This window comes from Canis lupus, chromosome 5, assembly GCF_003254725.2.
Source record: "Canis lupus dingo isolate Sandy chromosome 5, ASM325472v2, whole genome shotgun sequence".
Classification (NCBI taxonomy): Eukaryota; Metazoa; Chordata; class Mammalia; order Carnivora; family Canidae; genus Canis; species Canis lupus.
Window position 1 is genome coordinate 4,469,825 of NC_064247.1, and position 25,526 is coordinate 4,495,350.

The following is a 25,526-nucleotide window of genomic DNA, read 5'->3' on the forward strand; positions in this document are numbered from 1 at the left end:
GCTGCCCGCACCCCGTCCACGGAGCCGGGTCCCAGCCTCCGCCAGCCTTTCCCAGACCCAGCTTCTCGTTCTTGGCATCAGTTTCTCTCTCGTCCTCGCACCTACCACATCTGTCACCATTCTGGATCTTTCTTCCCGACTGTCCGCTCTGCCTCCACAGCTAGCCCGGGGGCTGTGCGGGAATAGAAGGCCATGCCCGTCCCAGTCGCCGTCGCACCGTGACCCCCGGGCTCATGCCTGGCACGTCGAGCTTGCTCCGCACATACGGCGGATGTCTGCGTGAGCGGGATGAAGTCACAGAAGCAGGACACGGGTTTTAAATACTTACGACTTTATTAGGAGCAGGCTGTTGTCCCCGCAGCAGCCAGCTCCCTGTATACACAGTATACACAGCCCAGCCAGTACCCAGGTCCTTCCGTCCTTCTGCAGCACGTGCAATGCAGAAGAACCAAACACAAAGGGGGGGCTCCGTGAGTGACAGTTTCTAGTGCCTTCGGGAGCCAGGTCCCAGGCTGGGAACAACCAAGCCCCTCAGCTCACCCCAGCCCCGACTCCCGCACGGCGAGGCTCACAAGGCCGGACTCCTCCAATCAGTGCACACAGAGGGCAGAGGAGGCAGGGGGCTCCTGAGCCCAGGTCCTTAGTGGTCCGCACCCCGGTGGGGGGAGAAGCTTCTGGAGCCCCCTAGAATCCTCCTCCTCTTCCACAGATGTGAGATACCACCTTAACTTTTTATCCCATCACCAGAAACCTGTGCCTCGAGGCTTGTCTCTGCTCAGCCTTGGAGAACATGGTTGGATTAGCAAACTGGTCAAAGGTAACACAAACCTCCCAAGTTGTCTTGGTCATACTTCTTTTAAAAAGGGAAAAAAAAAAAAAAGGAAAAAGAAAACCATCACGACAGAAAAGAGCATGTGAGGCCCAGCTTGTGTCAGGAACAAGATAGGTTGTCCCTCCTTGAAACGATGCATAAAGCTGCTCTGCCAGGGGACCAGTCACCCCTACAGACAGCAGCTCCCCCCCACCCGTCCCCCGCCCCTTCCGCACAGCCCCGCGCCACCCTCTCCTCCCCGAGGATGGGTGCACCAAGCGCAGGGTGCAGTGCTATCGTCGCCTAGAGGGAGTCCCCAGCAGCCCCGGCGCCCTGGGCTCCTTCGGATGGTGCGGGTCCCACAGCGTCAGGCAGGCAGGCAGGAAGACTCGTCTCCGCTTCACTCTTCAGGGGTGACTGCAGCCCAGCCCCGACATGCGCACCCCTGGGCCCCGGTTGGACCACCATCCCCGAGGCTTGCCTGGATGGCTGGTTTGTGGATCCTGGCTAGTAGGGGAAGCCGAGTCAGAGGACTGACCCTCGTCCCCAGGGAAGACGCTGGAACAGCTGCGCCTCAAGAAATACCCTGCTTGACCAAAGGCTCTCAAACCCCAAAGCATCTTCCCACTTGCAGCTATAGAAACACCCTGGTTTCTATACCCCCAACATGCCTCCAAGATAGACGGGACGTCCCACTGATGGCTGCCAGGTGCCTCTGGGTCAGGGCATTGACTCTTGTGTCTCCTGACACCTGTCCCCAAGGCACCTGAAGAGCGAGATCCTGCCTTCCTATCCGGAGCCGCCGTGGGTGGCCGGGCGAGAGGGAGCCGGAAGCCAGGTGTCACACACTCGGCTTTGTGTCTGGGCAGCTCTGTCTACAGAGGACAACAGCCAGGTCTGCTGGGAGCACCAGGGTCACCACTGCCCCCGCGGAGGGACAAGTGTGGGTACCCAGAGAGCATAGCCTGAGGTAGCAAACAGTGAACCCCGTTATCCAACTGCAATGCCATGTGATGTGCCCAAAGCCAGACCACACGGAGCCATCCCGGTGAAGACCAACCTACAGGCCTGTGGATGTCCAGCACCGAGCCCTCCTGGGATCTCCATGGCCCTCTTAGCGGGGACAGGACTGGGGCCACTCGGAAGGTTCTCTGAGGCAACGCAGAGCCTAAGGCAGCAGCCCTCCCTATACCTGCCTCTCAGGAGGAAGAAGCCCTTGGAACCGGGGCCCCCTCCGCATCCCGGGGTGACAGTCCCCCACGGCTCAAGCCCAGCCCGGGTGACACAGAACCCTCCAGGTCACTCCTCAAACCCCCCGCTTCACCACCGAACCCATCCTCCCTTGGCTCTTTCCGTGTTGGCCCCATCCCTCCCGGAGAAGGCAGCAGGCTCCCTCCTGACTCCCGGGCCCAGAGGGCACGTCCGGGAAGGCCCCCGCCTGGCAGCCCGGAGGCCGCAGGGATAAGAGGTGGCTCCCGGGGGGGCGGGAGACCCCGGACCCCATCCCCGCCGGGGCCCGGCTCCAGTTACACCCAGTGGCCCACCAGCTGCGCCCACAGCCGCCACCCTTCTGTTACCAGGCCGCGGGGTCAGAGGGCAGGGGCCCAGGCAGCACCACGGAGACCCGCGTGTTGGACGCGCCGAGAGCCCGCGGCCCACCTGAGGCTGCCCGGCGGCCGCGGGGCTCTAAGCCCTTGCGGGCCGGGTCCCTGAAGTTCGGGCGGGCCCGGGCCTGCACCTGTCAGCCCCCCGCGGAGGCTGGGCCCGGGGGCCGGGCGTGAGGTAGACGGTGCCTCCCCGCCGGGCCAGGAGGGGGGCGCCCCGGCGGCCCCGGGGGCGCGGTCAGCACGGCCGGGCGGCGCAGAAGTCCAGCTCCTGGGGCTTGCGGCGCAGGTCGCAGCGGTCCCGGGCCAGCAGCCGCCCGCCGGGCCCCAGGCACTGGAGCGCCCGCCGCTTGAACCCGCGGCCGCAGCTCTTGGAGCAGGGCGACCAGGCCCCCGGCTGCCAGGAGGCGCAGGGCTCGCCGCAGGCCCTGGTGTCCGCGGGCCGGGGCGCGGGGCGGCAGGCGGAGGGCGGGCGCGGGCCCGCGGGCCCCCGACAGTCCACCGGGCGCCTCTGCAGGCCGCCGCCGCCGCAGCTGGCCGAGCAGGGCCCCCAGCCGCCCGCCACCCAGCGCCCGGCCGCCCGCGGGCCCTGCGGCTCCACCTGGTTGGAGAGGCCGGGCGCGCCGTCCAGCAGGCCCGGGGCCCCGCGGGGCTCGGCGGGCGCCCTATCCTCCCGCGGCTCCTTGGGCAGGTAGAAGGAGTAGCGCACGCGGGGCGGCGTCATCTTGCCCACGGAGAGCACCTCCACGGTCAGGGGCTCCAGGATGGGCCGCGAGGCCTGCAGGCTCTCCACCGCCGTCCCGGTGCCGCTGTAGCGCAGCAGGCTGCCCTTCACCACCAGGTCCCGCTCCACGGCCGACACCACGAAGTGCCCGTTGAGCAGGTACTTGCCTTGGCTGTTCTTGAGCGCCAGGTAGTTGTCGTCGCCGATCAGGCCCTTGTAGCCACGCTGGCGGATGTCGATGCTCGAGGCGCCCGCGGGGATGGCCACCACGAAATTGTAGCCGTGCCTGGGGTGGGGAAGGGGGCTGCACCTTAGACACGGGGGGCCTGAGGCCCTGGTTCCCCTCTAACGTCAGAGCTGATGCCCCCTGCACGGGTCGCCAGGCCCGCAGAGCGCATCGACGCACCCCGCCCGGGTCAGGGGGCTCAAACAGGCTGCACGAGACCATCACACAGCACCTAAAGCCACCGACCCTGGCTGTACCGCCCCGTGACCTTTTGTTCAGTACGTTTACACTGGGGTGAATTATTTTTAAATAACAACATTTATGCATTTGAGAGGGAAAGAGCAAGAGCAGAGGGAGGGGCAGAGAGAGAGAGAGAATCTCAAGCCGACTCCCAACTGAGCTCAGAGTCCCAACACGGGGCTCGATCTCATGACTCGGACATCATGACCTGAGCTGAAACCAAGACTCCGGCTCTCAATCGACTGCGCCACCCGGGCGCCCCTGTACTGTGCTGAATTCTAAAGCAGAGGCTAAAGCACAGCTTTTGGAGCCAGGTCCACCCCCACCACTGGCCTAGCTGTTGGCCTTGGAGAAGACGGTTGCCTCACCTGTAAAATGGAGACCATGATCACACATCCCTCATTAAAGCACATAAAGCCTATGGCATGGCACCTGCCACCAGGTAAGCACTGTGAGGAGGATGAGGAGGAGGAGGAAGGACAGAAGGTAACTCTACAGGCCCTGAGACAAGGCTGGGGTGAGACGCAGTGAGACACACTGGCTGGGGTCAAGATCAAGCCTTGGCTTGAACACCAGCTCCCTGGTGGCTCAGGCAAATCAGTCTCTCTGGGTTCCTGTGTCCTCACCAATACAATGAGGGTTTCAAACCAGATGATTTCTAAGGCTCCTTCCAGCTCCACCAATCTGTGAAGGGAGCGCCTGCCATTTAACCAGTGAAGCGAGTCTGGGAGTGTCTACCTTTAATTTTCCACTCGGCCTCCCCCTCAGATCCCTGCAAATGCCCTCCACTTGCAGTGCCCCAGTTCCCCAAAAAGCTGCCCCACTAGGGGCCCAGCAGAGGGCACTGTGTCCAGAGGGGGCAACAGAGACTCCTGGACAGCCACCTAGGCCTTGGACTCCCAAGTTCTCAGAGCCAATCATATCCCTGCTCGACTGAGACCTCAGGGGCTCTGCTTCTTCCAGAGCAAGGGTCAGGACTTTCCAAGGAGCACATTCCTCCTGAAAATAAAAGGGAATGTGCTGGACCTCAGAAAGCCAGGAGCCCCGGGCTGTGCAGGTGGAAATAAGAGAGGCCTAGAGACGTTCCTTCAGCTGAACCTGCACACATCTCCCAGGAAGGGGGGTCTCCCTCGGTCCTAGCCACTCACTCCACTGTTGATTGCCATTCTCACCTCAATCTCATCCCTGGTCAGGGCCTCAGCCTCAGTGAGACATTGTCTCCAGGCATGTTCTGTTTTGTGATCATCATCATGAACATCTAGTGAGCATTTATTATGCACCAAGTACAACGCTAGACACCTCACTTGGATTAATACCCTTAATCGTCACAACTGCACAACAGGAAATATACTCCTGTCATACCCACTGTATAAGTGAGGAAATGCAGAATTCCAGGGATTGTGCTGCATGCTACAGGGCATCCAGAAAATGGGGAACTGAGATTTGAACACAGGGTAGTCTTACTCTAGAACTCTAGCTACACCCTAATGACTCTCTATCCAGTGGTGGACTCCCCAAGCATTCATCTCTGCTGGATGGATGGATGGATGGATGGATGGATGGATGGATGGATGGTTGGATGGATGGATGGGTGGATGGATGGATGGATGGATAGATGGATGGGTGGATGGATGGATGGATGGATAGATGAATGGATGAATGGATGGATGGATGGATGGATGGATGGATGGATGGATGGATGATTGGATGGATGGATAGGTGGATGGATGGATGGATGGATGGATGGATGGATGGATGGATAGATAGGTGGATGGATGAATGGGTGGATGGATGGATAGATAGGTGGATGGGTGGGTGGGTGGGTGGGTGGATGGATGGATAGGTGGATGGATGGTTGGATAGATGGGTGGATGGATGGATGGATGGATGGATGGATGGATGGATGGATGGATAGGTGGATGGATGGATAGGTGGATGGATGGATAGGTGGATGGATGGATGGATGGATGGATGGATGGATGGATGGATGGAAGAATATCAGTCACAGAAAAGTCCAGGTGGCCTCTACAGCAAGGGCACTGCCCATTTACCCTGGTCTAACCCCAGTTCCCACCCCTTGGGGGCAGCTCCACTCAGCCCTCCCGCTCCAGGTCCCAGAACTCACATGGGCTTGGTGAAGAGGCCTGTCACCTTCTTACAGCTCTTATTGTCACCCCCACACACCCCACACTTGTCGAATTTCTTCTTGGAGCCCAGGTTCCCGTCGCAGCCAGCCTTGATGCACTTGCCTTGGACACAGACCGAGGTGGAGTCAGGAGTACATGGCGTACCATCCACCACCTGCAGTGCCCCCAGGGGTTGGGGGTAGAAAAGGAGAGGGAGGCAGTTCAGCCGGATGCACCCCCACAAACTTTCTCTCTGCTTTGCTCCCCTGCCCCTCGCTCACTCACCTTGGGTGCCAACACATAGAAGTAGCCAGTGCCATTGGCTCGGCAGATGAGCTTGCACTTGTCCTGGGGAGAAACGCCAGAGTACTTGGGCACCCACGCCACGGCAAGGGTGAGCCGGTTGGTGCTATGGTTATAGCCATTGAAAGCCTCACACTGCTCCTCCCGGAAGCTCTTGCCGGAAGCTGAGGAGGGAGGAAGCACAGGCAGGAAGCTAAAGGAAGGGATGGTGAGGAAAGAAGGCAAAGGAGAGAGCCCTCCCCAGGGTGCTCTCACCCTCAGCCGAGTTATCTCATCCCCGACGCCCCTCCATCTCAAAGAACTAACGTAGGCCAGGACCAAAGGATGCAGGTCACAGACAATCCTGCATCCCCCCCACCCAGGGCACTGTGCACCCTCCACGGTAAGCTGGCCTTCAATTCCCTCTATAACAGGTACCCCCAAACAACTGGGGGCCATCAGACCTTTCAGGAATCTTTTGAAACTATTTTCAGAATGTTACTAAATGGACAAAATGAAGTATATAGGTTACAAACAATACCCACTATACAGATACACAACTATCAGTGTATGTTGAAATGTATTTGGGATATTTGCGCCTCCTTGTTCACCCATTACACGGCAAGATTCAATAATGAGTCTAATAACCACTGTCATTTTCAAGTAGCGGTGAGAATAAATGGCATTCTGAGAAATCCCAACAACTAAACCATCATGTGAAAATATCCGTGATTTCTACTGGCGACAGCCCCAGCTACGGCTACTAGTATTACAGTTTGTTGCCCAATTAAAAGAAATGAGGCATTTTAGATAGAAAGAGTGGTCAAAGATACTCGATCTCTAATTGAAGGAAATAAAACATCTTAAATCTTTTTAAAAAGGCGAATAACAACAGAGAGGCAATCTCCTTCCCACCCAAGTTCATGGACCCTGGCTAAAGAATCCCTGCTTATGGAGATGGGCCTGTGAGTACTTAACTAAGAGGCCATTCGTGTGTCATTCCCTTGGGCCACTTAGGGACCCAGCACCAGGAAGAAAACATCCCCCGCCCGAGAGGAGTGGGCAAGGAAGTAGTGATCCCAAGAGGCCTCTGCTCCTCTGCACTTCCAGACTTTGCCCTGGGGGAGAGAGCCTTGACTGCAGTAATCTGTGGCCAAGAAGTGGGGCGGGAGGGGGGGGGGGGAGGGGGGGGCGGGGGCGGGGCGGTGGCAGGAAGAGGCTCTCCCCTCCTCACCTGAGCTGGGGCAGGGCTCCAGGTTGCAGGATCGGTATTTCACTCTCACTCCCTCGCAGTACTTGCCTCCGTTAGCGGGGGTGGGGTTGCTGCACTGCCTCCGGGCCAGCTGCACGCCCCCGCCGCAGGTGCGTGAGCAGGCGCCGTAGGGCTCCCACTTGGCCCAGGAGCCGTCCACCTGGGAGAAAGAGCCTGTCATGCTCCCGCAGGGCTTAGGGTGGGCACCCAACCCCTGCAGAGCGGCCAGGCAGCTGCAGCCCCCTCCACCCTGTCCCACCGCAAAATCCACCGTCTCACAAGGGAAAAATGATGGGCAAGGGGTCAGCATACGCAGCGCCCACGCAGCACCTCACCCCCATAATTAGCAAATGCCAACCGCATCCCGCTCTAAGGGAGGCCGCTCAGGAGAGGGGCCGCGGTGGGCTGTGGCGTCAGGTGGCCAAGCTCTGTCATAGCCTCTGCCCCCATGATACGGCAGGTCTTGAGCAAGCAGTAAAAGCTCCTGAAATCTCAGGTGCTTCACCTGCCAAAAATGGGGCAATGCTCAGGTGTGAGATCAGACGACGTTTAAATGATGCAACGTGTTCAAAAGCTCCTAGCACTGCGCTTACCACAGAGCCAGAGTTCAAAGTTCCTCCTCACCTATTGTTAGTGGAGTTACAAGAATCTCTAAATCTAAGGCAGAGGCAGCCCCCGGCCTTGCCAGAAAACCTCGTTGCCATAGATATCTGAGTATTTTTATTTGTAAATGTTCCACAATCCCGACTCTCCCCAGATCTTCAGCTCAATCATAGGCTGAACTTGAGACGGTTTCGCTGTCAGAGGCTCTAGTGTTTGTGCTCGGAGGAGGCGGAGATGGGAGACTACAAAGCAATCCTCCAACTCGATTTGGCTTCGGGGTGAATTATGCAGTGTGGGTTCATTTTTTCAGAGGGTGGAGAAGGGATCGAAAATGTCTAGTCTTCATTATGTTTTCCTCAGGATGCCAATAAAGCGCGTTTCCATCCCCTGAGCACGCATCGGTCGGGCCACGGAGGAAGCAGCCCAGTTGGACAAGCCTGGGATTAAAGTGCTGTCATACTTCATCCCCGCGTGGAGCTAATCAGGAGCTGGCTGCGTGTCGTCTGAATACAACGTACGCACACACGCAGCATGGTCCCTCTAGCTGCCCTTCTGAGGGATCGCTCCTGCCCCACTGTGTCAGCAGGTCTCTCGTCCCGTGAAAGAAACACTTAGCGACAGCCCTGCTTCCTCCTTCGACCGGCGCCCCACCTCATTCCAGCCTTTCATGTCCGAGGAGGACACGTCTACATGTGCTCCTTCCACCTCCCTCTTCAGTGCCTTGCAATATGGGTTTGGTGCCCATCACAGGGGGCAGCTGCTCGCTCAGAGGTCTGAGATGACCATCCCCACACTGCAAGAGTCTATGCTTAGACCTTGTTGTCACCAGTACTGTATCCCCGGCTTCTGGGGTGTTGTTGTTGCTGTCTTTAGCCTTTTAGCCTGGTCTCACTTCTTCCGACCGGTTCCTACAAAAAACATCCCACGGAAAACTCTCCTGCCCTGCTGTGTGCCATTCATTCACCCACTGTTTGTTGAATTCTTACTACACGTCTGGCACCACATGCAGCAAATCCCTGCCCTCAAAGGGACTGCATGCCGTCAGAGGAAAATAAAAAGAAGCCTGTGCATATAGAATGTCACTAGAGGTTAAATGCAGGTGGGAGAGAGGGAGGTAGGGAGGGCCTTGGTGAGAAGAGCTGCTCTCGTTACAGGGGATCGTGGAGGCTTCGCTGCAGAGGTGATGGTTGTGCAAAGGCCTGAGGGAAGTACGTGAGGGAAGTGTGCAGATATGAGGGGAAAAACATTCTAGGCAGAGGGAGGATTGCAAAGACGCTGCGGAGGGACGAGCCTGGAGTACTCCAGCATCACAAGAGCAAGAGAAGCAGGAGGTGAAGGCAGAGATAAGGCTCACCATCCCAAGCATGGAATAAAGCCCCTGAAGGGCTCTCTGAATACGTGGCATGACCTGACTGACGTTTTAAAGGATCTTTCTGGCTGCTATGGTGGGAACAGTCTGTGAGAAGGAAGGCCAGCAGCAAGGAGATCAGCGAGGGTGCAAGAGCAATAATTCAAGGAGGCTTGGTGCAGGGTGATAGCAGATGAAGATGGCAGAAAAATGGCTCAATTCTGGCTCTATTTTGAAGATAGAGTCAACAGGAATTACTGAAATATCGGATGGGCGGATGCAAGAGAAAGAGGGTTGGCACGAGCAATGGGAAGACGGAGTTGCTAAAGCAAGTTCAGGACAAGTGATCAGAAGCTCGGTCTTAGAGATGTCGTGTTTAGGATGCCTCTCAGTTCTCCGCATGGAGGCATCAGGATTCAGTGAGGCATGCAAGTCTGTAGTTCAGGACAGAGGTCTGGGCTGGAGATACAGATCTGGGGGACTTCAACCAATAAATGTAAATGGTACTCAAAGCCTTTGGTCTAGATGAATCCCCTAAGAGGTCAGTGTGGACGGCGACAAGGGCTAAGGACAGCGCCACGATGCCCAACACTGGAAAAGCAAGCGTATGAGGAAGACCCAGCGAATGGGGACCAGGGGGAGCAGCCAGTAAGAGAGGACGGAAACCAAGACACCGTGGAGCCTGTGTTCCCAGGGGGGAGAATAATCAGCTGTGTCAAATGGCGCTAACAGGTCAGGCAATATGAGGAACGGTAATCAATCACTGACTTCAGCGGTTGTAGAGGCCATTTGGCGACCTTAGTGAGAGTTATTTTTAGAGGAAGAGCAGGACTGAAAGCCAGACTGGAATGGGCTCCAGAGAAAAATGGCAAGCCGGGAACTGGAGAGAGCAATTTCATACCACTCTTTCCAGGAACTTTGTGGTCAAGGGAGTCAGAGAGATAGATTGTGATTTATGGAGAGGAAGTAGGATCAGGAGTTTTGTTTAAGGTGGGAGGAATTACAGCAAGTATGTATCCTGATAGGAATGATTCAACTCAAGCGAGGGGAAATCTGACACTGCAGAGAGACGGAGGCATTAAGGGAGCGCTTTCCTTGACTAGAAGGGATAGTATCCTAAGTGCAAGCCCAGGGGTGGGCCTCCGGTGAGAGCGTGGACAGCTCATCCATCGCAAAGGAGGCAAGGTGGAGACCGCAGGCACAGAAGCCGGGCGGACGGCGGATGTGGCAGTGGGAGTTCTCTTCTGATTACTTGATTGCTTCTTTTTTCCTGATGAGACAGGAAAAAAGGGCACTGGCAAAAGTGAGAATGAGGAGAAAGAATGGGTAACGGAGGAGGGAGGCGAAGGCGTGACGCGATCGTGTAGGACGTTGGGAGGGGGAGTGCAGTAAAGCTAATAAAATAGGATATGACGCCTGAGCAGCATTGAGCCCACCTACACAGTCAGGTCTCCAGTGAGACCACCGAGCACGGTCGCGTGTCTTCCTCCAGCCACACTCACCTACACTGGCGCGCTCGAATCGGTGGCAGGTGGATTCCACCAAGGCAGTGGCTTATCCCAGCGAGGACAGCAGAGAGAGGCAGGGGCGTGGGAGCCGTGAGTGAGGGAAGGAGGGACCTGAACTGGGGCCTGTGGAGTCGCAGCTCAAGAAGAAGGCTGGTGAGGGCGAGAGAAGAGCACGCGGGCCTGAAGAACTGCTGGGGCCCAAAACTAGGGGGCTGGACCGCAGGGCTTTGGTAGTCAGAGTGTGATTCTTGTAACTGAGATCCTGGGGGGCGGGGGGCAGGGAGGCTGCATGATAGTAAGATAAGCTTTGTGCCCTGACCCGGGCTGATTAGGGTGCTGTCCTCCGGGAAGGGCCAGAGTGGTGAAGGGATTGTCCAGAAGAGAGATGGGGACATAGTGGATTTTGCTGCTGATGGACTGTCTTTCCACACGCTCCTCCGATCACACTTCCTATATCCAATATCCTCCTGGGCAACGTCTTTATCCCCTAGACTCGTCTTCTGAAGAGAAGGAGCTGATGACGGCTGGCCTGTCCTCAGGACCTTCTAGTTTAAACCCGCCAGCCTGGTGGTCAAGGCAACCCCAGACTAGCCCTAAACCATGCCCCCAAAGATCCTTCCCATGGAGTCCCGGCCGGTCCACCTTTCCGGCTTGCCCCACCTCCCTGACTTTGCTCCATCTCTGCCTGATGAGATCATACTCGTCCCTCGAGACTCTTTCCAAATCCGACCTCCTCATCAAAGTTTGTTCAGACCTCTCTAATCACCATTAATCTCTCATCCCTTATGCTCCCATGACACGTTTTCACACTTCGGTCCTGACACAGAACACACACCTCTCTGTGTCTTGGCTCTCAGTGACATTTCGAGCTTCCCCACTAGACTGTGACCCCACTGAGACACGACCCAGGTTTTCTTTCTTTTTCCGACTACCTCACACAGTTCTCTAAATACAGTGGGCTGGTGCCCAATAAATGGCTAAAGGTTCAATTAAATATATGTTTCCAAAATCCAGAAAAGGATTTTACATACTTGTGTACCAAACCCAGCTCAGGGCAGCCTATAAAGTGCTGGCGAGCGCTTATTTATTATATTGCCTATTCGTACGTAACGCAGTCAGGCCCGTCTTGGCAGCCAAGGCAGGGGTGGGGGAGGGATCATCGTCACCGGGATCAAGGGACAGGATGGACTTCTTATTCCCATCTGACAAAGTCCCAAACCCTTTGCGACCCCAACCCCAGACCTGAAGGTTTTATTATATCCAGAGAACATGTGAGGTTTGGGATTTGTTCTTATTCAACTGTTATTCCTTTTTACCAGGAAAAAAAAAAAATAACACCTTTGCTCTATTATGGTTCAGCTTCAAAAAACAATCATGACAAAAACCAAAGCTGGGTTCAGGATGTAGCAAATCACTGCAGCTTGCCCAGGATCTGCTTCCTTTCAGGTCTGAGCCTGGTTCACCTCTGGCCCAGAGCTCCCGGGACACAAAACACGCTCAGAAACAGCTGATAAGGGAAGGCTGGAAGGAGCCAACAAATGAGGAATGTTGAATGTCTAGTGTTGGGCTTTGGGTTCTGGGCTCCTCCCCTGGTAGGATGAGGCCCAGAGCTCAGGGCTGGGCCCCCTGGCGCCCGCTGAGAGAAGGCTTCACCAAGTTCTCTGACCTACCATATATGTCTTGTCTCCAGTCTCAGAGTTAAGAAGGGGAGAGGACCACAGGCAGGGAAACAGAGGCACAGTACGCAGTGCACACAGCAAACCCATTCCCCCCGGAGGCCTCCAGGTGCACCCCCCGCATCCCAGCGGCCCCCCTGCGAAGCCCCAGCACACTCACCCTGTACTTATTAAGGTTATGTCTCTCCACGCAGGTCCCCTTGAGGCAGAACTTGCCGTCCCCGCAGCTGGTGCCATCTGCCCAGGGGAAGTGGCGGGTCTGACACACCATCTGCCCCTTCGCCTTTCCCGTGCACCACAGTTTGGTGCAGTACTGCATGTAGGGACAGGGCTTCGAGCCCACGCCAAAGGCCAGCTCGCACTGCTGGCTCAGGGTGTAGCTGGCACCCGGCAGGTCCTCAGGCAGGGAGATGGGCTTGCTGGGCGCGTCCAGGAGGCAGTCGCCTGCAGGGAGCCAAGGGCACTCGTGAGAAACGAGTTGAGAAAGGTGAGCTGTGGCTAGCCCAGAGTCTAACTGGTAGGGAGACGATGAAGCGAGGGCCAGTGGAATGGACCCCCTTGAGGGCCCGACTCTTTGGGGTCATGCACACCTTAGGTAACAGAGGACAGGTCCACTCACTCCAGTGACAGCCCCGCAATCCCTCCTCTGTCATCCTGGCTTACCATGCCCACTGTCCAGGAAGTCGGTGATGATGGCAGCGCTGCAGGCCGACCAGGGGTTGGCCCGGTCAATCTGGATGAGTGTTGGGGACATCATGTGGTTGGCTCGGAGTTTCCCAAACACCTCCTCACACACTTTCACATTGTCATGGGGCATGTTGAACACGTGGCCTGCGGGGTGAGGCAAGAGGACTCAGAGGGCAGAAGGATGCGGGCTATGCAGTTTGCAGAGGAGGGGGGATCAGCCGGGGGAGCGAGAGAGCCCGTGTCAGCGCTTTTCAGGCTGGTCATTTCCACCCAGTGACAGACTGCTTTGCAAATGTCAAGATGGTGTTCTTGTGTTCTCTGTCCTGTCCATCAGGCTGCAGGGCTCAGTGAGGACAGCAGTGCATTTAAAATATTTTCCCCTCAGTGCCTAATTGATGAGATACTCTGCTGAGTCAGACAATACCGCTGGCCAACTGGGCTGGGGCAATTGGAAAAAATAAAACAAAGCCATTGCTAAGACAGACTCTGACCCTAAGAAAGGATCCCTAAGGCTTCAGGACGTGAGGAAGCAAAGACAAATGTCTATCCCTTGCTCAAAGCACCCAGTACAGACCCGGAAAGACCCTCGAGGGTCACTCTCCTCCCTCCACCCAAGAGCCCCCTCTAGCCTTACCCAGCTCATGGGCAGTGGTGAAGGCTGATGGAAGCCCATCATCCTCGATCACAGAACAACTTCTCTTGGGGTCGCACATAGTGCCCACATCAGCCATGCCCAGCGTGTCACAGGTGGTGGCCCCACACAGGTCCTGCCAGGGTGGGGGGAGAAGCAGAAGCCAGCCAGAAATTAGTGACAGGTACAGAAGGGACCTGAAGGAAAGTAAAGGCATCCTATGGGATGTTCAGCTCACCCCCATTCCCAGCTGAACCAAGACCTTCCTAGCCAGGTCCTTTCTCCCAGGGGGTTGCAGGGCTATTCATGGAATCAACCCGGGCTGAGCAGGGAGGGCTCAGGAAGAAAGCCCTGTGGCTCTGCGAGAAGATTCAACCCAAATCCTACTCGGAGATCCTGTGGGAAGATACTAGGAGGTACGGAATTAAACCCACAAGGCCATTGCTTTATACAGAGGCGGATTTCCAAAGCAGAAAACGGTGGGTTCCACAGCTGGGTGAGGTTCTGGTCATGGCTTACTGAAGCAGGTAGGGGCGGAAGGCAAGTGTGTTCCTCATCCAGAGTCAGCCCTGAGCAGTCTCAGTCCTCGCTGAGCGACTGTCTTTGGACAACCATGAATTAAACTCAGATTCTCAGCCAAAAAGGGTCACGGGCCAAGGACCCACCCAAGCCAGAGATGTGGCCTCCTTGGGCTGGGAGGAGGCTGAGTCAGGTGGTTACAAGCTCCTACCCAGACATAGCTCAACTGGCTGCAGAAGCTCAAGGGGGCCACCGGCTCAGCGGCCGCTAGGAAGAAAAAATAAACTAAATGGATGGCCACATAAGACAGTCCCTCTTTTTGGCATTAAAACTCAACTTACAGCAGAAGCTAGGACTTCCTGCAACAACCCCGATGGGAAGCACTTCCAGGAAAGTGCAAGGGCAAAATGGGGTACTGGGGGTGGATATCTCAATGAACTTATTGACTATTATGGGCCAGCAATGCACCTAGGTACATACCTTAAGAGCCCAGGGGTTAGAAATGGGAGAAGAAACTCATCACAATAGAGAAAACACTGCTGAATCGGTGATACTGTTATTCTCTTCATTACATCCTTGCCTTTCTTTATACTTAACGAGCAACTGCTCTACGTATCATCTCACTCAATCCCCACGACAGTGTCAGAAGGCAGATATATTATCATACGTATTTGTCAAAGGTGAAAACTGAGGCTCATGCTCATAGTTAATCATGGTGATGATTTATTAAATGCTGACATCATGTGCGGTCTCTGCATGCATGACCTTGTTTCATCCTCGCAACATCCCACTGGAAGAACGACTGCTATTATCACCTTCCACAGACAAGGAAGCTGAAGCTCAGAGAGGTCCAAGTCGTGGAGCAGAAACATGCACTGGGGTCCGTAGGACTGGGTATCAGCACTCTTTCCACCGCGTCACAGCTGATTGCTCAGCAGCTCCTAAGTCAACTATCCAGAGAAAGAGCTGTGTGTGTTCTCCGTGGGAGCCAAGGTGTTCCCATAAACACACCCAGAGCTGTTCTCAAGTTCAGTTCTCTTTAGGGCTCTGCGCACGTGTGTGTGCATGCACATGCTGACACGGGGGGAAGGGGGAGCAGCAGAGTTAGTGGGGGCCGGGGGCAGCGGAGGAAAAGTGGTCATAGTACACAAAATCAGCAAAATTTAATCCAGGGCATTCAAAAGTTTACCACCTGAGCAGTCAAACTTGGCTTCCCACGGTCAGGTGATAGTCACACCTCCTAATGAGTTAACAGTTTCTCTGGCCAAAGAACTGAGAGGGCGATCAGACTCCAGAGTACATGGGTCAACGAGGAGCAAGGCGCGCCCTGCCTTCACCTGCTGTCCTTGCTCGTGTGTGGCACGTCTGCCCCTTCTGGGAACCCTCGGGGTGAACCTCAAATTCCCTCTCTTGCAAATACTCCTCCTCCCTCTCCAAAGGCTCACTCTTCCAGAAAGTTCTCCTTCCCCCTAGAGTTCTCTGAAACCTAGAAGAGAACTGCTATCAAAACTTGGGGGGGGGGGGGTAGTTCACCTGACAAGCACTTTAGAGAATATGACTAGAGGAGGGGGACTGGGTCACACAGATCAGCCTGTGAATGGAGGGAAGGGAGGTAGGAGACAAAGAGGGAAGGAATGGAGGTTTGCACGGGGGTAGGGGGCAGAGGGTGAGGGAACTGGGCCCATGTGTCCCTGGACACTGCAGTATAGCATCCCCACTAAGGCAGGAATCTCTGAAAACTCTCGTCTGGTGGTCACAGCCCATAGAGCCCGTAGGACAAACCATGACACTGTCCTGGGGCCACCATGTGCACTCACTGCCGGCTTTGTGTAGGAGAAGGGGCCTAAGAACCAAGAAGCCTAGATTCTGGTCCTGGACCCACCACCAAGTAGATGTGCGACTTTGGGCAGGCCACTTTTTTTTTCTGGGCCTCCGTTTCCTCCTCCAGAGAAGGGCCAGTTCTCAACCAGAACCCAGACTGGACCAGTGCCTTCAGCCTCTGCTCCCACCCGGATCCCAGAGTGCTCAGCCCCATCTGGCCCTCTAGGTTATAAAGGAACACACAGAATAATATACTTTTAGAATGGAAAGAGCCCTAAGGATGATCTTGTCTACTAACCCATGAAACTAACTCCCAGAAAAGGGAAGGTCACCCACGTGGACACTCAGAACCCTCGCCCTTGCCCCATTCAGCAGAAATGGTTAGACCAGATCGACAGCTCAGCCTGGCCTGGAAGCAGCCACTGGACCTCCACTGCCCAGCAGCCCGCCTCTGCCGCTGGCAGGTCCATAAAGCCAGAAACCTCCTTCCTCTCGGGGAGGGTGGATTCTCTGGAGTGAAGACATGCAGCTGCAGGCCCTTCCTGGCCAGGAGCAACCTGTTCTTTCCATCAAGAAATCCCGGTTTCCCTGGATCAAACGAGAGGAACAAGGAAGGAGCCCGCATATTTCCTGAGGGTCAGGGTGTAGCCGAGAGGAGCCGGCCTGCAGTAACCAGTGTCTTCACCGTGGGAAGATGCAGCTGTTTGGGGTCAGAGGCTCAGCGTGTCCCTCTTCCCCCAGTCAGGGACTCAAATGAAGAATCACTGGACCTCAGTTCTTTGAACGCCTACAGGCGGGTGTGCGGGGCAAGGCAGTGCCTCATTTGCGGCCCTGCATGTCTCCACCCTTCTGGAATGAACTCAGATGCACTCAAATTGCTTTAACCTCTTCAGCTCAGGCACTTGTCTCCAGAAATAGAAACAGTTCTGGTTCCTCCTGCCTGGAGGGTGTAGGCACTTCCCACCCAACCCCTACCTGCCTCACTATTTCTGGTAATTTGCCCCTTCTCCATGAAGCTGCGGCGGCTTTTCCAGACGACCCAAGAATCAGCTTGGCCACGAACCTAGTCCTCTCAGATTAGTGTTTTCCAACCGTCCCTTTTCATAAAATAATTTAGGATTGGAGCCACAATTTGAGAGCGAGCGAGCAAGAAAGGAAGCACCTCACAGTGGTCCGATCCACATTCACCCTGCTTGCTCCCTCCACGCCCCACCATGACTCCCCACGGCCCCCCCTTCCCTTCTCCTCTCATCTCCCCTGCCATGTACCAAAATGCTCAGATTTTCCAGCAGGACAGGGTGGAGGACACACAAAAATCAAGCACGTTGACTTTTTTCTTTTTAATGTAGGATACGTGTTCTCATGTAGCCAACCTCCTACTCATAATGAACTCCTAGGCCTGTGGGCCAAGATCATCTTCACGGCCACACCATAGCATCCAAGTCTCATATTCATACAGCGTCAGAGCCACCCTCTCATTCTGCAGATGGGGAAACCAGAGCTCGTGGACTAATATTGCTCACCCAAGGCCACACAGCTATTAACCAAAAAAATGGGGAACTGAACCCCATGTCTTTAGACACCAAGGCCAGCAGCAGTGGTCTTTGGTCTGAACCGTAGCACGCTAGTTAGGATATCATAATTACCAGTGAAAACCACCCTGCATTAGTATTAAGACTGTACCTTTAACTTGTTTCCCATCTGAATCTCTGTCATGCATCACTGTATTTCCTTGTCCAACCCCAAATCCACTTCTGTTTGTAATCCCCAAGCAGGGGAGGGCCTCGCTTTGCTAGGAGAAAAAAAAAAAAAATCTAGCAATTCTGGGTGTCTGGGCAATGTGACTAAGAATACCTGGTGAAGAAAAGAACACACCCTGGTCACATCCATAAGCAGGTTCAGTTTTCACCAGAATATAAATTCCTCAAGACGTTCAAGATGTATTGAGGTAACCAAGACAAGAATTACCTCAATGAGGAAGAAGAGAAATCCGAAGCTCACCAGAAGACCAAGATTCCTCCAGAAATCATCAGTGCAAGAGAGGATACATACCTAACATAAGGTTAGGAGGTAACAGTGGCTGAGTTACTACTCTGTGCCCAACACTGTTCTAACAGCTTTCCTGTATTAGCTCACTGAATCCTCACAAAGCTTCATGAGAGAGATGCCACTATTAGATCCCATTTTACAGATGAGGCTCAGGGAAGGTAAGTTACCAGCACTGGGTCAGTGAGCCCAAAGTTAGACAGAAAGGGAGGGGCAGAGTGAAGGTGGAAATACAGAAGCACAGCCCCAGAGCTGAATGCTCCCCTTGCTTTGGTACTGCTTCCAGTGGAGATGCACCTCACGCATGGAAAGGCTGGGCAAACTCAGGATGGCAAGACTGTCCACCCCATACTCTCAGCCCCCAAAGCACAGGTTGGCCACTGAGTGGGGAGAGGCTTGCGAGGGGCTGGCAGAGAGGAGAATGGCAGGAGTAAGTGCCCAGAACACTCCTAGAGCAATGTCTGCACCCGCTTCCCGGTTGAGCAAGCTCCTGGCTCCTTGCCCCACACCTGCATTGACACACTGACCTGGCCCTGCCGTGCGCCATGTCTGCTGGCTCCTCGCTGGGGCCTCTCCTTCCTCCAGGGCAAAGACCGATGGCAAAGAGCCAAGAAGAAATGCCAGAAGAACCTAAGACTCCCTCTCCCAGCCCTACAGCCTGACAGCTGAAAATGCTGGATTAATGATCCCCGGGAAGGGAGGCGAACTACCTCAGCACCCAGGGCCATGGGCAGTCCTTTCGCTACCGTCGGTGCCTTCCTCCCATGAATACATACTGAACAGCAGCAGCCTGCAGGGGCCCACTGGAGGAGCTACAAAGATGTGAAAAGGTCTTGCTCAAAGGAGTTTACAAGTCAGTGGGAATGGCGAGCCCTGAGTCCATGGTTTCCACACAAAAACAGACAAGTATGAAGTATCCCGCAAGTACAATGCTTTGAAACAGGGCTATCCTAAAGGTAAGTTCTGGCAAGGGACCTGTAGGTAATTCTTCAACAAGAGCAAACATGTGCTGAGTGACCACTAAGGTGGTGACGACCGTAGCTGCCGTTAACTGGGTGCCTATTCTGGAACACTCGCTGACTTCTCCTTGACACTGCCTTTAAGTTCAGTACCACTGTCATCATCACTATCCTCCTATGGATAATGATGGAAAGTGGAGTTCGAATGGCTGATCCATTCAATGTCCATTGGTGAAAGTCAAGTGCCAGGCCTGAAACCCAGCTCCGCCTGACTCCAAGCCTGTGTTCCTTCCGTGGTGCCATAAGACCAACGCCAGGCACGAGGCAAGGTGCAGGGGGCGGGGGTAAGTGCCAAGAGTGATACAAACACCTACCAAGAAGTTCAAAGGTAAGAAAGAGCAAGACCAAAGGAGGGTGAAAGCCTCATTTGCCTTCCTGACTAAGCCAGCGCTGAAGAAAAAGAGAGAGAAAAAGATTCTGGTGCACGTGCCTCGCGGTGTTTATAGCAGCGTTATCTACGACAGCCAAATTACGGAAAGAGTCCAAGTGTCCATCGACTGATAAAGAAGATGCGTATGTACCTATAAGGGAATATTACTCAGTCATCCAAAAGATCGAAATCTTGCCGTTTGCGCCAATGCGGATGGAGCGACCGACTATTATGAAATGTCAGCCAGAGAAAGGCAAATACCATATGATTTCACTCATATGTGGAATTTAAGAAGCAAGACAAACTATCATAGGGGAGAAAGGGGGAGAGGCAAAGCAAGAAACAGCCCCTTAACTATAAAGAACAAACTGATAGTTACCAGAGGGGAGGCAGGTGAGGCCGCATCTTAGGACCTGTACCTCCACACCCCAGGACGATACCCGGAAATAATAGATGCTCCCCTAAGTAGTTTTAAAAAGTAGAACCAATTCACAAAGGTTAGTCCACCACAAAGTTACCCAAACAGCAGAGGGATCAGAGGTAAAGAGAGAGAAGACAGAGGGAAGTGCAGTCCTACTACGTCCCAGCCCCGAATACCCTGCCCCTGCTCCCCATGGCAACAAAAAGCCATAGAAACTTTTCTTCTCGTAGAAATGAATGTCCACCCAGCAAGACTGGCTCTAATTCTCTGCAGATCCTGGTTCCGATCCCGTGCTGACCTCACCCTGCTGTTATGAGTCTGGAGACTGATTGCTTTGCAAAATCAGATGTGCACTCCTTCTCCAGGAACATGAACTTAATCTGAATCTTTAAGCAAACTCCTCAGATTGTCAAAATACTTGTTGTATGATCAATCTTTTTTTTTTTTTCTCCTTTGCACACAGTAAAGGCTCCTCCCTGGGTCGTGTCTTCCCAGTGTTTTGATTTCAACACCCCACGCCCCTCCCTCTGCCTGCCAAGAGGCCAGCAGCGTCTCCCCCTAGCCTGGCCCAGCCCTGCCTTCAGGCACAGCATCTCTGGCGGTGGGTGGCAGGGGAGCTCTGCTGCCTGCCAGTCCTGACGCTCCTACCCTTCCCCCTTCAGGGACCCGGCACTTGGAGCTCCAGAAGAGCTGCTCTCGCCTCTCCCTCGCAGGAGGAAATACAGCCTGACCGAGCCTGACCCTTTCCCACTTCTTCATCCCTGTCAAAACCACAACAAGAGTATATCAGTCAGAAAGAGTCACTAGCCATTTTCCAGAATTTTCGGGGGGTGGGGAGACAAAGGAACGGGTGACTAGAGATGTCTGACAGTTTGACGTTATAGACAAGAGGTGATTAACAAAATAAGCACATTTCTAAAAACTTCATATCCAAACTATATACAGTTGACCCTTGATCAATATGAGGGTTAGGGGCCCTGGCCCCCATGCGGTCAAAAATCCACATACAAACTTTTGACTCCCCAAAAACTTAAACTAGAAATACTCTACGGTAGACCAGAAGCCTTACCGATCGCACTTGATTAACACGTATCTTGTATGCTCTACGTACTATATACTGCATTCTTAAATAAAGTACGCTAGAGAAAATAAAATGTTGTTGAGAAAATCAAAAGAAGAAATACATTTAGAGTGCTGTACTGTATTGGAAAAAGTCTACATATAAGCGGACCCCTGCAATTCCAACCCATGTTGTTCAAGAGTCGACTGCATATATTGATCTTCATAGAAATAACTATGTAGTTTATACACATGTATGTTATATATAATATATATATATATTCTGATTTTAGTTTGAAAAAGCATTGACTACACCAACATCATAATAATCTAGGAAGCTCCTATCTGATTTAAAGGACCACCACCAACCCTTACAAAGTAAAGCGAAAGTTCCTCTCCTGTTGGAGGATAGCCGGAGACTCCTCCAGGATCGCGGAGACCACATCTGCCTCCGTCGACAGAGCAGCTGCACACTCAGTTCTCATCACATACTGTACCTTCCCCAGGAGAATTTAGGAATGAGCAGTTCCTAAGACCCTGAGAATGCAGCAGGCCCTGAAGTCTGTACTGGCAAGGAGGAGAGAGGAAGAGAGAAAGAGAGAGAATGAGATTTACCCTAAAGCATAAAGCACATACCTGGATGTTGGTCCTGCCACCACAGCCTCCCCACTTTCTGGCTTCGCCCTCTAGACGCCTAAGAGAAAGACAGCTTCTAAAAGTCACATCTTGCACGTCACTGCTTCTGACCCAAGTGGTCATGCATCTTGTACCCATTATGCATGGTTAACATAGCCCCTCTGGGTCCAGCACACACCACTGGCAAACAGAAGCTGTCATGCTGCTCGATTGCTTCTTCTTCAAAAGGCGAACCCTTCTGATGGTGTGACCCATATTCCCAGCAGGAGTCCTCTTTCTTAGGGCTGATTCCAAAAGTCAGCCTAGCCACCAAGCGGCAGAGATGGAAGTCTGTTACCCTAGAAGCAGAGAGTGACCTCCACAGGGGCATCCCAGGTAGCAGATGGGCCGACAGCTGCTTTGCCCATTAAGATATCCTGTTCTTGGCCTTTGCTTTTTTTTTTTTTTTTTTTTTTTTTCTTTTTTTTTGCAATCTGACCGCCGAGTTGGTCTGTATGCAGAGGTGGAAGCCACCTCCTCTGCAGTTTCCCCATGACTCAGGCAGTGTGTGCAGGGGCTGGGCAATGGCAGCTCTACAGACCTCAGTTGGAAGAATGAGTGCAAGGAAACAGACTCAGGCCAAAGACCTCCCTAGAGAAACCAGGTGGTGGGAGGAGAAGGCTGGGAAAGGAGGAAGTTCAATTCCAGGAGGGGACAAGCGGTGCCAAATGGGTTAGTGTGGAAGACTTCAGCTCCAGAAAAGTGTATGCCAGTGGAGCTCTGAGTGGCCTTCGGAGAGAGTGGAGAGGAGAGAGCCCCACGGGCAACCAAGGACTCTGGGCCATCCCTGGAATGACATGGTTGTGATAATAACAAAACAAGAGCACGGCACAGATTCGAGTTGCAACCCCCAAAATCAGAGGAAGCAAGTCACTTGGATGCCCGTCTTCCTCTCCAAGTCCCCATCCACGAATCTGAGAAAGTTCAAGAATCCGAAAACGTCACAGCACCCAATCACTCCAATATCTAGGTACGTGAAGGCTCCTAACCCCATAGCAGGGGGCAGAGCTGCCTCTGGGATCTGACCATCTTTCCCAATACCCAATACTCAGTATCCTTCCACCCCCGCCCGTGGGGTCTCCAGGTGCTCCTTGCTAAGCTCACACCACTTTGCACGCTGTCCGGGTGGGGGGTGGGCAGAAGCTGGAACCCTACAGTGAAGCGTGGCCACCGGCAGTTGCAGCGCGCTGCTGTCACGGGCAAGCTTGCCGGCTGTGCTCCAGAGCCCACATCAAGGCGAACGGGTCACCCTGGGCCAACAAGGAAATAGGAAAATGGGGGGATCTTCCCCAACTCAGCTCCAAGTGAAGCGACTCGAAACTCCAAGCGCCCAACAGGTGCTCTACCTCTACCTCGACTGCCTGTTCCGAATGGCCTGGAATCCCCTCAAGGAGAAGCGGGCCGGCCCAGGAAGGTATCCATCCCCCCACTCCCACCCCACCCCACCCCACCCTCCCGGGACTGGAGACTGTCCTTCTCACTCCAACCACCAAACATCCCGAATGATTCCCTCCATCCCAGGGCAGGCTCCGCAGGCCCGGCCGCAGGGTAAGGGGAGCCAGGCTCTGGCCCGGGATGCCTGCGGGACCCTCCAGTTTTACGAGAGGGGCGGGGAGCCACCCGGGAAGGCCCGCTCGGACCCCGCCAACGCCATCCTCGGAGCGCCTCCTGTCTGCCACCGAGGCGCACTGCGGCTGCGGGCCGGCCGCGTCCTGGGCTCGGGGCCTGGGCGCCCGGCCGGGGAGGCGCTGATTGGCCAGTCGGGGCGCACCCCTCCCGCGGCGCCGTCCGCCCGCCCACGTGCAGCCCGCGGCCCGAGCGCCACGGAGCCCGGGGGCGCGCGGTCCCTGGCAGGTCCGACGCGGGGGTCGGAAGGGAGCACCAGCATGCCAGCTTGGGGTCACCTGCCTGCCCTCCAGGGGCGTCTGGAGAGCTAAGGGCGGCGGCCCCACGGCCACGGGGTCCACGGAGGCGCCAGGCCGACTCACCTGCCTGGTGAAGAGGATGGCCGTGTCCCAGTACTCCGGGTGCTTGTCGCTCACTTTGTTCAGCTTTTTCTGCCAGGCGCAGAAGTTGCGCAGCGTCAGGGCCGCGTTGCCCGTGACCTTGGGCCCCGCGTCGCGGTCGCCGAGAAGCAGCACCTTGACCACGACGACGTTGATGGGGTTGAGGATGCTCGGATGGCGGTAGAGGCGCGCCGCCGTGGCCAGCAGCGTCAGCAGGTAGTGCTCCAGGTCGGCGCCGTGGAACTTGACCATGGACTCGTCCGCCACCACCAGCGTCTCCACGTAGCGCGGGATGGACACGAAGCGCTTGGCGCGCCCGGACCTCCGCCGGCTGCGACCCTCCCCGAAGCCGGGCCCCCGCGGCTTGTACGGGTCCAGCGCCCGCAGGATGGCGGGGTTCCAGCCCGAGGCCACCCCGCAGCGAGAGGTGGGGTCCCCGGGGGGCCCGCCCGGGGCGCCCCGGCGCCGGAGGAGGTGTGCGCCCTGGCCGTTGCGCGGCGCCGCCTGCGCACTGGCGTTGGGGAGCGGGCTGAGGACATACTCGGCGCCCCTGTAGCCGAACGCGCCGCGGAGCCCCCCGCACAGGCTCACCGCGGCGAACGAGTCCGGCTCGCCGTTCACGTCCCCGGAGTAGAAGCAGCGCCGCAGGTCCGGGGAGCCCGCGGCCAGCGCCGGCAGGCGGACGCCCAGGCGCTCCGTGGCGAGGGCGGGCGCCAGGAACCGGGCATCCGGCGTCAGGTGGAGGTAAAAGTCCTCCCGGAACGCTGTGATCTGCAAAATGAGCCCCTGCTCCCCGGGGTCCTCGGCGCCCCCCCGGTAGTAGTGGCGGCCGTTGATGTCCGGGTCCAGGCGGATGGGGACCACCACCTCCTGCTCGGGCTCCGAGCCGCCCGCGGGCCCCCCGGCCAGAGCCAGGCTCAGGATGCCCAGCAGGAGCATGGCTCCGGGCAGCGCACGGCGGCGCGCTCGGCAGGCTCGGCCCGGCTCGTGGCGGCGCGCACCCGGGAACCGGCGCTCCGGGGCCGCCCGCGGCTTCCAGGAGGCCGAGCGCGGGCAGGGAGCTCCTCCCGGAGCGGGGCGCGCGGCCTCCTACCTGCGCCTTCCGGAGCGAGGCGCGCCCCGCGGCTTCAGCAAGTGCAAGGACGGAGACCGCGGCGGGGACCCGGCGGGAGGTGCGGGGCCGTCGTTCCGCCGCAGCCGCCGGCGACGCCGCGGACCGGGCGCTGGGCGAGCCTATTAAAGGCCCCCTCCTCTGTGGCCTGCCCAGTCCGCGCCCCTCCTCCCTCCCCTCCCCGCTCCCCGAGCCTGCAGCCCCGCGAGCTCCAGGGGCCACCGGGCCCGCCTCCTGCGCGGATGGAGCCACTCGGCGGGGAGGGAGTGGCGTCGAGGCGGGAGGCGGGCGGCGGGCGGCGGGCGGCGGGGGGAGGCGTGGGCGGGCTGCAGGCACCGCGCTCCGGGCCGCGCGTCCTGCCCCAGCCCCCCCAGCCCCCCCCGCCCCCCGTCGGTTCCTTCTGTCCCGACCCGCGTGCGTGCGTCTGCTTCCTGGTCCTACCCTTTCTCCCAGCCAGGCAGGGTCCGAGGTTGGGAATGAAGCCTCCCCCCTGCCCACCCCACCCCCCCCCAGCCGCCTGGTCCCTCCCCTTGCAGCACCCCTGCTGCTCCTGCTGCTGCTACTGCTTCATCGCAGTGTCCCCTAAAAGACCCAGAACCCAGAACCGCCCCTGTACAAGCCCCGTCGTTGGAAGGGCAAACTTCCAGGAACAACGGAGAAACCTCCTCGAACCCAGGCCTGTGGAGGCCCCGCTGTCGGCCCCGGCGCAGGGGCGCCCTGAGTGGCTGGTGCAGGGCGTTAAATTTTCAGGGACTTGGGCA

The 25,526-nt window shown here is 56.1% G+C and overlaps 1 protein-coding gene across 1 annotated transcript; it reads right to left on the reverse strand.

Annotated features, from left to right (window-relative positions):
* Positions 1-314: 314 nt before the first annotated feature.
* ADAMTS15 (ADAM metallopeptidase with thrombospondin type 1 motif 15) lies at positions 315-24,655 on the reverse strand. Its single transcript, XM_025464889.3, has 8 exons — positions 23,637-24,655; positions 13,722-13,854; positions 13,064-13,231; positions 12,561-12,844; positions 7,248-7,425; positions 6,017-6,198; positions 5,731-5,906; positions 315-3,425 (listed from the first exon to the last, which is right to left on the reverse strand). The coding sequence occupies exons 1-8, from the start codon at positions 24,591-24,593 to the stop codon at positions 2,654-2,656; spliced, it is 2,850 nt and encodes a 949-aa protein (XP_025320674.1). The 5' UTR covers positions 24,594-24,655; the 3' UTR covers positions 315-2,653.
* Positions 24,656-25,526: the final 871 nt, after the last annotated feature.